This window comes from Paramisgurnus dabryanus, chromosome 6 (genome assembly GCF_030506205.2).
Source record: "Paramisgurnus dabryanus chromosome 6, PD_genome_1.1, whole genome shotgun sequence".
Classification (NCBI taxonomy): Eukaryota; Metazoa; Chordata; class Actinopteri; order Cypriniformes; family Cobitidae; genus Paramisgurnus; species Paramisgurnus dabryanus.
In genome coordinates this window covers 28,916,770-28,930,412 of record NC_133342.1, presented here as the reverse complement: position 1 = coordinate 28,930,412, position 13,643 = coordinate 28,916,770, and the positions used below count along the sequence as shown (strand labels likewise).

At 37.2% G+C, this 13,643-nt stretch overlaps 1 protein-coding gene across 1 annotated transcript in view; it reads right to left on the bottom strand.

Annotated features, from left to right (window-relative positions):
- Positions 1 to 13,643, bottom strand: part of colec12 (collectin sub-family member 12) — a 49,773-nt gene that overhangs the window by 20,774 nt on the left and 15,356 nt on the right. Inside the window, exon 3 of the mRNA XM_065276486.1 lies at positions 2,858 to 2,980. Coding sequence (XP_065132558.1) covers positions 2,858 to 2,980 — 123 coding nt within the window. The remainder of the gene's footprint in view (positions 1 to 2,857; positions 2,981 to 13,643) is intronic.

The following is a 13,643-nucleotide window of genomic DNA, read 5'->3' as shown; positions in this document are numbered from 1 at the left end:
GGAATCTAGCCGGTTTCTGTTGTTAAATGCAGTTGCCTTATGAGAGACAAGAAGTAAAGTGAGCCAAAGTTTAACTGAGAAGCAAAAACCATGGCAGATTCTTGAAACGTGTATGAGATGGATACAAAATAAACAGTACTGATAAACATACATTGAAGGAATCCAAGTTTCTGGTCTAAACAACATAAACAGTCAGGAATCATATGAATGTATCTAGTACTTGTGTTAAATGTAAACATATGAGCTTTGTTCCAAAACCCCACTGACTGACTACATAGTGGGAAACGTGTTAGATCACCCCGGAATGAAACTTTTGTCAATAAGTACCCATGTCATTCACACACATAAGACCTGTGTTTGTCTTTGAAACACAGATGAAGATATTTTTAATAAAATCTGAGAGCTTTCTGACCCCCATAGACAGCCACACAACTTACAACTTTCAAGGCCCAGACAGGCTGTGAGGACATTGTTAAAAATGTGACTACAGTGGTTTAATCTTCATTTCATGAAGTGATGAGAATACTTAAAAGTCAGTCTCTGATGCATATTAACGAAAGCAGCATGCGTATGTGTTTTAAACATCACTCATAGACGTTCTATATAAATATGTTTATTTTAATTAATAGCTCATGAGTCGTGCCAGTGCTTAACTTATGCATGCCCTTGCTTATGTGAATTATTGGAGACTGACTTTATGAGTACAAAAAGTATTCTTGTTACTTCATGAAATGAGGATTGAACCGCTACAGTCACACACTCTAAAAAAAGGATGTGTTCATTTTTAACACATTGTTTGTGTTATGCTATTTAACATTTTAATGTGTCATTTGGTGTTGATTTTGTGTTCAAATAAATAAAAGGGACACAATAAAACAATACAAAGTGTTTTGTTACAAAGGGGACATATCATGAAAATCTGACTTTTCCATGTGTAAGTGCTAAAATTGGGTCCCCAGTGCATCTATCAACCTAGAAAATGTGAAAAAGATCAACCCATTTTCTTTGCAAACATGTGAAAAAATAGGTCATCGAAATTTGGCTCCCCTTGTGATGTCAGAAGGGGATAATACCGCCCCTTAACTCTTTCGCTGCCATTGACGAGATATCTCGTCAATTAAGAGAAAACGCTTCCCTGCCAATGACGAGATTATCCATCTTTCCGCAATACTGCTAATATCCTTCCGCAACATTTTAAACCCGGAAGTATTGCCCTATGGCAAGCTTCTGCATGTCCGTGTCTGTTTTAAAGATCGCTCTGAATGGGATCTCTATGAAAAGTCCGTCACAAAAATTGAATTATCTCTGCTTTTTGCTCAAAATGTGGTGTTTTTGCAGAAACCTACCCATATTCAAAAGCTGATTACAAAAGAACTACTGAAGGTAGGATGAAACGTTTTTTTTTTTTTTTTTTGAAAGCAGAGGGTCTGATCTTTCATTTGGTATATTGTATGTTTATATATTTAAAGAAGAACATTTTCTGGAAGGCATTAAACTTTGGTGAAAATCATGAAAAACGCTGGCGCTGGCTGGCAACATTTTTAAAAAACACTGGCGGTGAAAGAGTTAATCTGCACTATCCAACCAAGACTGCTTGTTCTGCTTTCGAATGGACTCTATGCATGCTTAACTTCCGTGTTTGACTCGAGGCTGCTCATTCATGACACTTTATGATGATTTTATTTCGGTTACACCTTTGCCTACATTGACGCTGATGCATTAGGAGGAAGGGCTCCCCTGTTTCAAGATGGCGGCTGTATTTGACGCATTCGTTCCAATAAACTGCCATAGCAAAGGCGACTTCTAGTGTATATATCTATGGCGGCAAAGTAATGTCACTCGCCAATCGTTCTGTGCAGCGCCGCATAAAATTAAGAGAAAGGTGGCCACCTAGTGGTTCGGGGGGCACTGCATACGCATATTATAAGAATACTTAGCATTAAAATCCTGTTTTTGTCATTAAAGGAAATCATCTTGTCTCAATTCACCCTTCTATTTATTGCATTGCAACAGATTGATAAGCAAACATGTTATTTATGACTGGATGTAACTTTTGATACTCTGCGGTAAAGGCGGCTCTCCTATTGACTCTGACCTATCAGTGTGGCTCTCATGAAAAAAAAATCGTGAAGATCACTGATCTATATGGTATTTTGAGCTAGAACTTCACATATATACTCTGGGGACACCAAAGATTTATTTGATATTTTAAAAAAGTATTGTGAAATGTCTCCTTTAATACAACTGTTTTAAGAGTGCATTGACTATTTTACCAGTGTCTTTACTGCCTTTCTGGGACTTGAAAGTTGTGAGTTGCGTTGCTGTTTATGGGGGTGTGACAGCCCTCACATTTCATTAAAAATATCTTCATTTGTGTATTGAGGTTAACAAAGGTTTTACCGGTATGAGAAACTAAAGACAACATTTTCATTCTTGGGTGACCGATCGGGAATGTTATCAAACCCTGATATCAACTCTGTACACCACATTCGTAGTGCTTTGCACGGGAGACAAATGTTGGGGAAAGACAATTAATTAATAATAATTACAACAAACTATTTGTATCAACAGCTCTCAGTATAATCAGAAATATAAGTTTTTTTTTTTATTAGCATCGCTCTCGCCTCATCATACATTATCTTGGACCTATTAACTTATTTCATGGCAATGCCTTAGAAATTGGAGGCAGCATAATAAAATAAAATGTATTCTTGATGTCACAAAATGCTGTTCCCATAGGCAGCCCACCTGGCCTTTAGAAAGAGCACAATAATGCTTTAGTATGCATCTCACCTAAATCTCAGAGAGAAATGATTCAGCAAATTCAAAGACAATGGCTTCATCGAAAACTTCTTACCTTTATAACCCAGCACAGCAACAGCTATGGTAAGAAGTGCACAGAGGACATAAAGAAGGGCAATAGCCACCCTCAGGGCCCAGTCGTTTTTACATTTAGTACATTCACTTCCCTCCTGGATACCTGCAACAAAAAGAAACAATGCATGTTTAACATTATTTAAACAACCATAACTCATAAAACCATAGTTCACAACAAAACTCTTAGGGCCCTATTTTAACGATCTGAAACGCAAGTGCGAAGCGCAACGCGCAAGTGAGTTTGTGGGCGGATCTTGGGCACTGTTGCTATTTTCCCGGCGTGAGAAATAACTCTTGCGCCGGGCGCAAATCAATAAGGGGTTGGTCTGAAGTAGGTTCATTATTCATAGGTGTGGTTTGGGCGTAACGTCAAATAAACCAATCAGAACGCTATCCAACATTCCCTTTAAACGCAAGGGCGCAAGTTCCATGGCAGGTTGCTTTTATTATGACGGATTTACCAGGCGTACGCCAGGAGCGGTTCACAGCCGAGGAGACCGACATTCTTGTAAGAGCAGTCAAAGACAGAGAAGTTGTTTGGTATGGGGATGGGAGAAATCCGCCCAAATCAGCGTCGGTTAAACAGGCGTGAGAGGAAATAGCCACAGTCTCATCAGCTGACATCCCCATCGTTGCGCCAAGCGCTACAATGATGTCAGGAGGCTGGGGAATCCCAAGCTTGCCAGCATAAATCGGGCAAGCCGTGTAACGGGAGGTGGATATGCCTCTATACATGACCTGACGCCATCAGAGGACATCGCTGCGTCCACCCTCACCGCTGAAAGGGTTTTGGGGCTTTGAAATCGGACCCAAGAAACGCAAGCAAGGTCCAACCCCAAAGTACTCTTACAAATCAAGTTCATATACATTAAGGTTTCTTATGAAAACATTTTAATTATTATTTACATAAAATAAAGGTAATACAGCCACACAACAAACTTATGAAAATATTTTAATCGTTATTTGTATGAGAATTTTTTAACGCAGCCACACAATAAATAAAAACTATCACCACAATGCTCACCACTGTGATTTCCCTTATCTCGTTTATTAATATTTTTAAGTGTAACAATTTATGATTTGCAAAAATAACTGTTGCATCTGTGTAGATTAGATGCAAAGTGTATGCGCGTTGTGCACGCTATACATTATGGTCAAGCATGCGCCCTTAAAATAGCATATAATGAACAACGCGCAACGCGCCACTGACTTTAAACTTTTTTTTTCTGGTCAGTGGCGCAATAGCTTTTTGAAACCGCAAAATAGCATCAGGCATGGTTTGCGCCGCAACACGCCTCCTTTTTTGCGCTGAACCGCCCAGGGAGCGCAAGTTCATTCCCTAGTTTGCCGACGTGCGTCAGTGGAGGGAAAAACCCGCTGGGTGCCGGTGCAAAATACGAATGATACATGCATCACTGACAAAGTCAATTGCGCTGGGTGCAAGATAGGGCCCATAATGTGTTGTTACAAATCATATGACATTGTTTGTTTTTAGGCAGATACTTTGCAACTTTGTATAGTATATGTAATTTTTGGGTGAGCGCACAGAACTCGTTACGTATTTCTGAAGGAGGGACTTCATAGAACAAGTAAACACAATCAAAGCTTCAAAAACACAGAAAGAACGGGACCTTTAATAACATTAGTATATTTGCTGGTATTCGATATGGTCTTTAAATAGATTTATGTATAGTCAAAAACATTTATGTGTGACATGTCGATAATTAGCAGTTACTTCTATGTTATTTATTTAACAACATATAAAACAACCCATTCTGAAACGCCTGCAGGAAATTCTTACAATAAACAAAATTCCAATAGACGAACAAATATTTCAGTGATTTCATGCAAAGCAGCTCTAGAGATCCCTCAACACGTGATGGTGGAAGTGATTTCCTCAGAATAACTTCTCATCTGCTTGTTTTCACAAACCGAGCTGAAACTACACCATTATAGTTTACTGTGGTGAGCGACCACATGTGATGTTTGTCCTAAATGAAGAACGTGTCTGTCTGATTCAGACTAGCTATTGCATCAAATTCTTTACCCTTTAAAACCCATCAAATGCTGAATCTCAAACAGCACCAACCAAAAATGTATAGCACACGTGTGTCTGCATGTTTGTGTTACTGCAAATCCTGTAGACAAGAGTAAAGCAGAGTTGTTGCTCTGCTGATGTTAATGCCTTAGCAAGGTCCTTAGTAAATAAACATCCCAACAGCTTACTATCTTCAAAAAAACTCCAGACATTCCTTAACGGGGCTCACATCCTCATTTAACTTCCTCCCCCTTAATGTTATCAGAATGTGGGTTTTATCAGCAGATGGCCGCAGTGGCAGCCGTGGCAGGCCGAAATGAAAGCTCCAGGAGAGAGCTGGGGGGTGGGCAGGTCGCTGGGGAGCTTGTCCTTAGACCCAAACATCTGTGTAAACATCAAGACAGAACGCCTCGAACCGCCCTTCAAGCTACGGCCCGGATGTGGGGAATGTACTCCATCGCGGCCCCCTCCTTAACATGAGAGTCTGGTGAGGTGGTTTGCATGGGGGAGATCAAGAGAGGCCTCCCATCAGCCCCCCCACCCAACCTAACTCAACTATAACCAAACCATACCGTGTAAACAAGCATAATCACCACCTCTGGCTACGGGTCAGTGGGATGTGCAAAGAAAACAATGTAAGCCTCACATCTGCATGTTTCATCTGCTTAATGCAAAACTATCTAGAAGTTGAGAAATTGTTTTCAACTGTTTGCACTGATGCCTTTAACTGGAGTGCAGTGCTTTCTTTGACGCTTTTCACACATGCTTTCAAAAACAGAAGGATAAAGCTGATTTCACAAAGGAAATACAGATGTGTTCTTTAAAATTGCTGGAATTCCAAGACAGGATAAAAAATTACCAATTTTAAACAACAGATTGAGAAAAGAGCAAAAGCCATCTACTTACATGTTATCTTTGATCTAAATCATATCTCACATAAAAACTGCATGTGTCTGTATGTAAACTAAACAGGACAACATTATTCATAAACATTCAGACCCACATCCAAACATCTACATGTGTTTTGAAACAGCACACATACCTAAACCTGCAGAAGAAGAAGTGAACTGCATTGCTAAGTCAAAGACCATATACCTTGGCCCTTACTTTGTGTTTTTGGAAAGGTCTGGAAAGGGGCTACACTGTCCCTTTTCAAAGGCCAGATCCAGAAAATTCCCAATGAGAATTCGGAGTTAACTCGGACATACCAGACTTCTGTACATGAATAAACATCACAGATGAAAAGAGCACAGAGTTAACTGCCGAAAAAAAAAAACACATCAGATTTTGAATGTTACAGATCACTTATAAGATCATAATGGAAAATGTTAAAGGAAAGATTGATAAGATTTTGCTTTGACTATGTATGAGATGGGACTTGTGTCAGAGATGGGGTGAGAGAGAAAGAGCGAAACGCTGAAATCCGCATCTACGGCTGTGCAACAGCTGTGTTTCATTTGGACTCAGGAAGTGGGGACTCAGTACTTTTTCTCTGTACCTGCTATAAGAGAAAAAGTCACTCACATACAACAGAACGCCAGTGATGGAAATTTCCATGGAAAGAAATAAGACGGTTTTCCACACTACACACACAGCCCATGGTTGACATGCTTATTATGTGGAAGTAATACATATGCATGTAATCCTCAACCTATTCTTCAACACATACAAGTGTTTAGGTTTTTTGTCCATTCCCCCAAATACGACCTAAAGATGCGTTTACTAAATTAACGCCTCTACAGGCAACAGGTGAAACTTAATTTACTCGGATATAATTTTGCTATGATGACATGATTATCTATTTAAACTGAGAGTTAAATGTATTTATATACACATTACACTATTCATGCATTAACCTGCCCATTTATTTACTATACAATATAAAACACAGCTTACAAAAACAATCACATTTTTTTTAAAGTCCAGTACTGAGGTCAAACATTTGGTTTATATGACAAAAAGACACAAAAGCTATCACTATTTGCTGTAAACTTTAGATTCGTGTGTACATTCCAGAAGAAGGGATATGACATCTTTGATAGTGAAATAGCATTGGCTCTCGTGTGGCTTGTGACCGATTGCATCATTACGCCAGCTTGCAATGTGAAATGTTATTGGCTTATGTGACCGATTGGTTTGTAATACTTTTATACTGGTTAATTTATACAATAAATACCCGTGATTTTACTTTTATATGCATGTTATGTTTTATATGGTGGAGAAGTGGTTGGGTTTAGGGGTCTGGTAAGATCCTCCAAAATATCTTTAATTTTACAAATCCAGAACATTAAATGTGTCTAATCTGATGCATACACTGAAAAAAAAAAATCCTTTCAATTTACGTAATTTTAATGTGTACATCGGTCCCACATAATCCGATTGTGTTAAACCAACATAATTTTCCTCATTTAATTTTTATGTGTCAGACCAAAACATTTTAATTGTTTCAAGTAGTCTAATATAAATATGTTGACTCAAAGTGCTATTTCTCTTTACTATAACACATTTATTTTGAAATGTTTAAGTAATTTTATTATGTAAGGTGACTAGATTTTCATCTGTAATTCCAACATGCTTTTTTAATGCTTATATTATGGGATTATGTAACTCTAAAGCAATTTCATTATGTTTCTGGAACCAGAATAATCATCCATAATTATCCAAATGTTATTTATTTCTTTTTTAAATACATTTGCATTGGCATAAAAAGCAAAGAGTTTTAAACAAAAGTTTAGTGATATTGAGGCAAACCACTGCTTTCAGATCATCAATTCATTTAAATCACTACACATTAATTCAACAACAGTCAATAACTATTACAACAATCATCACATGCAGTACATACAAAGGGGCAATTTCCCAAACAGGTTGTAGATTAATCCATGACTAGGCCCTAGTTATATTAGGATATTTTTTACAAAAAAAGTTTACAAACAAACCTACCTTACAAAAACAACACTGGAGTACATCTTGAGACAAAACAATGGCACTGATATATGTCAAGATATGTCAGTGCAATATGTTTTCAAATTAAGCCATTGCAAAAGTCTGGGACTAGAAAAAGCCCCATCTGTAAAACTGACCCAAATGTTTAAAATAGTTACTATCACAGTAGATTTAGAAGTGCTAAAGCACAAACACTGCATTCCAAAGAGACATGCAAAACAGTAAGTACTATTATTTTTTAAATGGATTTACAAACTGGAAAATATCAATCCTTCAGAAAGTCAGAGCTACAGCATTTGTATAAACTGATAATCAAAGATTCAACAACAACAAAATACAACAACCATTTCCAAAATCAACTCTGAGCAGCAAACGGTTAATGTTTTAATAAGAAAAAACACTTAAAACAGATAAATAAAAAGAACATAAATGAGCAGCACAGTCTTTCTGATCCTTTCACTGAAAGCAACCGTTCGTTAAAGTTACGCTCAATTCAGTTCCATTAAAATCTTTAGGATTTCTTCAAAAATAAAGCAGAGATCAGGATAGCTCAGGTTAAGGCATACATCAGCTCAAACAACATGGCACGATGTTGCAACACCTTCATGCCTTCCAGGACTATACAAAGATCCTCTTCATCACAAGAAGCATGTTGTTTGAGAGCACAAATCCCAACAGTGGTGTCTTCAAATGACCACACTGATGCTGACTTCATCCATGCCCTGTACAAAACAGACAAATGTAGTTAAAGAAACAGAAAAAAAGTTACTGTTACAATAAAAGTGTCATTGGAAATTAGTACAATGCAAACAAATATAAATGTAAGTATACAGACCCATGTGCATTGCCACAGCATATTACAATTGGTTACAAATATATGGGTTACAAAGCAAGGCAGCTGCACTGTCCACTGCTCCAGGTGTGTATGTGTGTGTGTGTGTGTGTGTGTGTGTGCGCGCGTTTACTAGACTGGAATGAGTTAAATAAAGAGGCCACATTTCGAGTGTGTGCTACCATACCTGACAATCACAGCAAAAGTGAATTATCTCATTTTCTCACTGTCATGTTGTTATAAACCTGTATAAATGTCTTTGTTCTGATGAACACGAAGGAAGACATTTATTTTGAGGAATGTTTGCAACCAAACTGTTTATGAGCCACATTCACTTCCATAGTATTATATTTCCCCACTATGGAAGTGAATGGGGCTTATGATTGGTTTGGGAACAAACATTCCTCAAAATATCTTCCTTAGTGTTCATCAGAACAAAGACATTTATAAAGGTTTGTAACAACATGATAGGGAGTAAGTGATGAGAATTTTTATTTTTGGGTGAACTACCCCTTTAAATCTTCCCAGGTGTTTTAATGACCCGTGTGCCAAAAGATGTAACTAAAACATACTACATTTTCTGTACTTCCAACAATGTTTACACATTTTTATGTCTATGAATCTATATTACTTACTTCTGTCATTTGATCTTTAATTGTTTGAAGTCTTTTTGCTAGCTGTCCTCCTTTCTGATAGAAGAGTTTCGTCAGGTTTTTGGATTGGAGGTCCAGGTGACACGCAGGAACATAAGACAGTAGTGATTCTTTTAAATTCAGCCTTTATCTGAAAACAAATTAACCAACCATTGTATATTTGAGTACTGCGAGTCAAAGAATAATACATGTATATTAGTTACAAAAATAAGATTTAGCTCCTAACAGTAGTAAAACAGTGATAGGAATTACTTACCAATGCTTTTGAGTGTGTAGCGCATGCAAGGATGATGGACCTATAAGAGGAAATATTCAGAGGTGAAATCAACACACAACCTCAAATGATTAAGGTCACACATACACAGAGCCATAATGAAATAAGTATTATATCTGTCATAGGACGCAATTTTGGACAAAATGAGATCTTAAAACAAGGTGCTCTTCTGAAAACGTCAGCTTTAAGGTGTGGCACTTCAAAGCGATTTTTTCAGTTAATATACCAGACGTCACGCGAGGCATTTAAAAAAGCTTTTTCTAATAGAATCAAGTGTTGCTCGTGGCGTAGTGAAGTCACGAATAACTGACGCGGGTCTGTTCATCTGATTAAGCAGACAGTTTGTTTCATACGCAAGGTCATTATTAATGTAGTCAATTGATATCATCTGGTAAATTACTTACGTGGATAACGTTACTCTGGACAGAATAACGTTTGGTTAGCGTTTTATTTGTCCTGAACCGTTTCCATAGAACAACTGAGTAAAAAGTGCCTCAAAAGTCAACTCAAATGTGACAGTTTTCAACTCGGATAAAACTACCAAACGTGAAATAACGTTATACAGTTGACATTTTTAAAACGCTGTTTTTCTTTATGAGCCTTACACTTACTGACTGACTGTAACGTTAACTTACTCCACCAACATCCTCCAAACTCATTTTTACTACAAGTCATTGCAATGGCTACATATTGTAAAAAAAACTGTGTATCTAGTGAAGATGTATCACGTATAAAGTGAACATAAATAAATAATAGAACTTACTTTAACAACGTGGTGTCCGTCTGAGAGAGTTCTTCTGACTGACTGCTGCTGAGTCTTCATTTTGGCGCCCAAAACAAACGATGTTTATTCTTCTTTTATGGCGATTGACGTCCTTTTTATTGAGCGTTACTGCCACCTTCTGCTCAGGAGGTGCCATTTTGTGTGCAAACTCAATTTTATTGTTTTAAGTATTCAATTCAATCAATTTTAATCAATGTGAGAATAATGTGTTCATTTTACATTCAAACAAAACATTTTCATCCTAATCAATTAAATTATGTTTACACAAGGAATATAAATATTTTGTGTTGCATATACATGTTTATTTTATTTAAATTCAAAGACCCACCAAGTCCATTTTTTTCAGTGTAGGGCAAACCACCTTAAAGGGACAGTAAGTATGATTTAGCCCCATCTAGTGGTGAAATCTTGCATTTAAAAGAATTGTGCTCTCTAGCGCCTCGTTTTTCCAAATGTGTGTTGCAACTACGGTAGCCGTTCACTGATCTCCGTGTCCTTTTCAGCTTCACGTGTTCTGAATGACAGCCCATTGTGGAAACACGTTGGTAGGCTAGTGCTTTTTGTCCCTCTCTGGTATTATACATGGAAGCCTCCTTAGAGGTCATTTGACACCAATGAGGACATAAATTAATGAATAAAGACATTGATTTTGATTAATAAAAGACTTTAATCCTACTTACAGTTCCTTTAAAACATTACCACAGGTTGTAATAGGCTGCTGGCCACCAGAGGGTGCTTATCCCTAAAACATTAATGTACGTCGTAATAAGCTGCTTTCACAAATAACATATGAGGTTGTTATTTTTGGAGGACAGTCTTGTATTTCTTTAATTAGAAAACTTAGCTTGACTGTTTGAAACGTGCCATAAAAGTTTCAGTAATGTAATGCAATTAAAATGATCAAGCCATACTTTATAAAATTTCATTATAGTAAAACAACAAGCTTTAATTATGCTAACAAATATTTGCTCTATCATTCTGAACATGACCACTGTGAAAATCTGGTAACATCAATCAAACAAGTTTAGTATAAAATGTTATCTCTATTGAGAAATTTTAGTACATTTTTTGTATGTGGTGCACAACTCTGGATCCAATCATCATCATACCCCCAGCACCCCTCATTAAAAGCCCTCTCTCAGGAATGTTAACAAGTAAGCACTCTAAAAACAAATTACTACACTAGTAGGTTTGTAAACCACTGAACTATACTGCTCCATTCCACTAGCATGCAACCATTTTTTTATTTTTAGACGGCAAACAGGTTTATAACACTTTAAACCACCATAACCATTTGGAGTTGATTAAAGATAAAAAATACAAGGATACAGGAGAACATTGGATACATCATTCCTCCATGCCAGAGCCTAAAGAACAAACATTTAAAGTGTCAGCTCGGTTTACAATTTGCATCCAAGGAATGCTTTACTCAAAGAAACCTTTGTATTAGTCGCTTAAGCCTAATTTATAAAACACAGCCATAGTATAGGAAGTACATTCTGTAATATATCTGAGAAAGAAGGAACTTATGAATTTAAAAATGACCTCCGTTTATCTTTGCAAAAGGACTCTGATCCAATAAAAACAGCACGGTCCATTGACCATTTCATCTGAGCAAGCAGATTGCTCAGGGAGTCTTGAGATCAAATCATTGAAAACTAAACCTGTAGTGTACACTGAGGAAAATCCGGACTTAAAAAGAATAATATTTGAGACTTAATTCCCCCGAAGATTACTGTTAATTATTGCTGGGCCAATTTTGTTTACATTGAAGATTCTTTGCTCCAGTTATAAGCAATTGCAAACAAATCAATGCCAAAAAGTTCAAATAGACGGATGTATTTTAAGATATGTCAGTGCAAGTTGTTTTCAGTTTGGACTTACATTTATTTTAGTATAGGACTAGTCTAATACCTGTATGGGAAACTGCCCCTAAATGTGTCTAATCTGATGCATAGGGCACACCACCATAAAACATAACCACAGGTTGTAATAGGCTGCTGGACGCTAGAGGGCGCTTATCCCTAAAACCTTATTGTACATCTTAATAAGCTGCTTTCACAAATAACATGAGGTTGTTATTTTTGGAGGACAGTCTTGTAATTCTTCAATGCCAAAAAGTTCAAATTTGTACTTTTTTATGCCACTATAGCAGGGCTATTCAATTGGCAGCCCGCGGGCCAAACCCGGCCCCCAAGGTAATTTGATCCGGCCCTTTATGTAGTCTGTAAAAAAGACATCTCTAAAATAAATTTAGTTAGTTAGACAACAGGCCCTACAGTTAAGAGTTGATGCCCGTGCGTCTGTTTCATACAGCATGAGCTGCAGAGTGCGAGTCACGTGACTGGTGCGAGCAACTGTGTCACGTGTTTATATTCGCGCTTTGGTCCACAAGTTCAACGCGATCGCCTCCCCCGCTCGTGCCCGCGTCTCAAGACGCGATAGTTGACACTGACAGTGGTGAGTTAAGAGACCAGACTCTATGGCTGTTTTAACTTTATTTGTTGTATTTCCAGCTTAAAAACACTGCCTTTTCTGACAATTGTTGTCTTATATGTTTATGCTTATCCACAATGACATTAACGCCCATTTAATCGCCCATTGCTCACAGCCCAGCACATTCACCACTGAATGTGTATCGCGCTGACAAACATACACCTGATTTTACTGCTCTTGCGAAATCTAAAAACATATTTTGTTTTATTAGGAGGTAGCCAAATGATTGCCAGTTATTAAGATGGCTTTTGTAGTTTAAATAGGGCTCCTGTAATAATTAGCTTTGAAAAAAAACAGCGTTAAACAATTATGTTCCATATTATAATCTTTTTAATTATGTGTACTGAAGTGAGTAAATGAGTTAAATTCTCAATGAGTGTGATATGGCTCTCATGTACCAATTTAAATGTAGAATAAAGCTTACTTGGGCATCTTATAATGCACTGATGTTGTTATGCAATTTTAAAATACAACATATGGATGTAGAAAAAGCCTACTTTGACATCTAACAATGCACTAATGTTGTTGAATGCAGTTTCAAAATACATGTTTGTAGAAAAAGCCTGTTGTACAATGCACTGATTTTGTTTTTATGCAGTTTCAAAATATAACATGAGTATGTTTCAAAATGTATTCATCATCACTGATATATCTCCGGCCCCTCATTTGAGATGCTTTTCATGAACTGGCCCCCACGACAAACTAATTGAATAGCCCTGCACTATAGCATCAACAAATGCTAG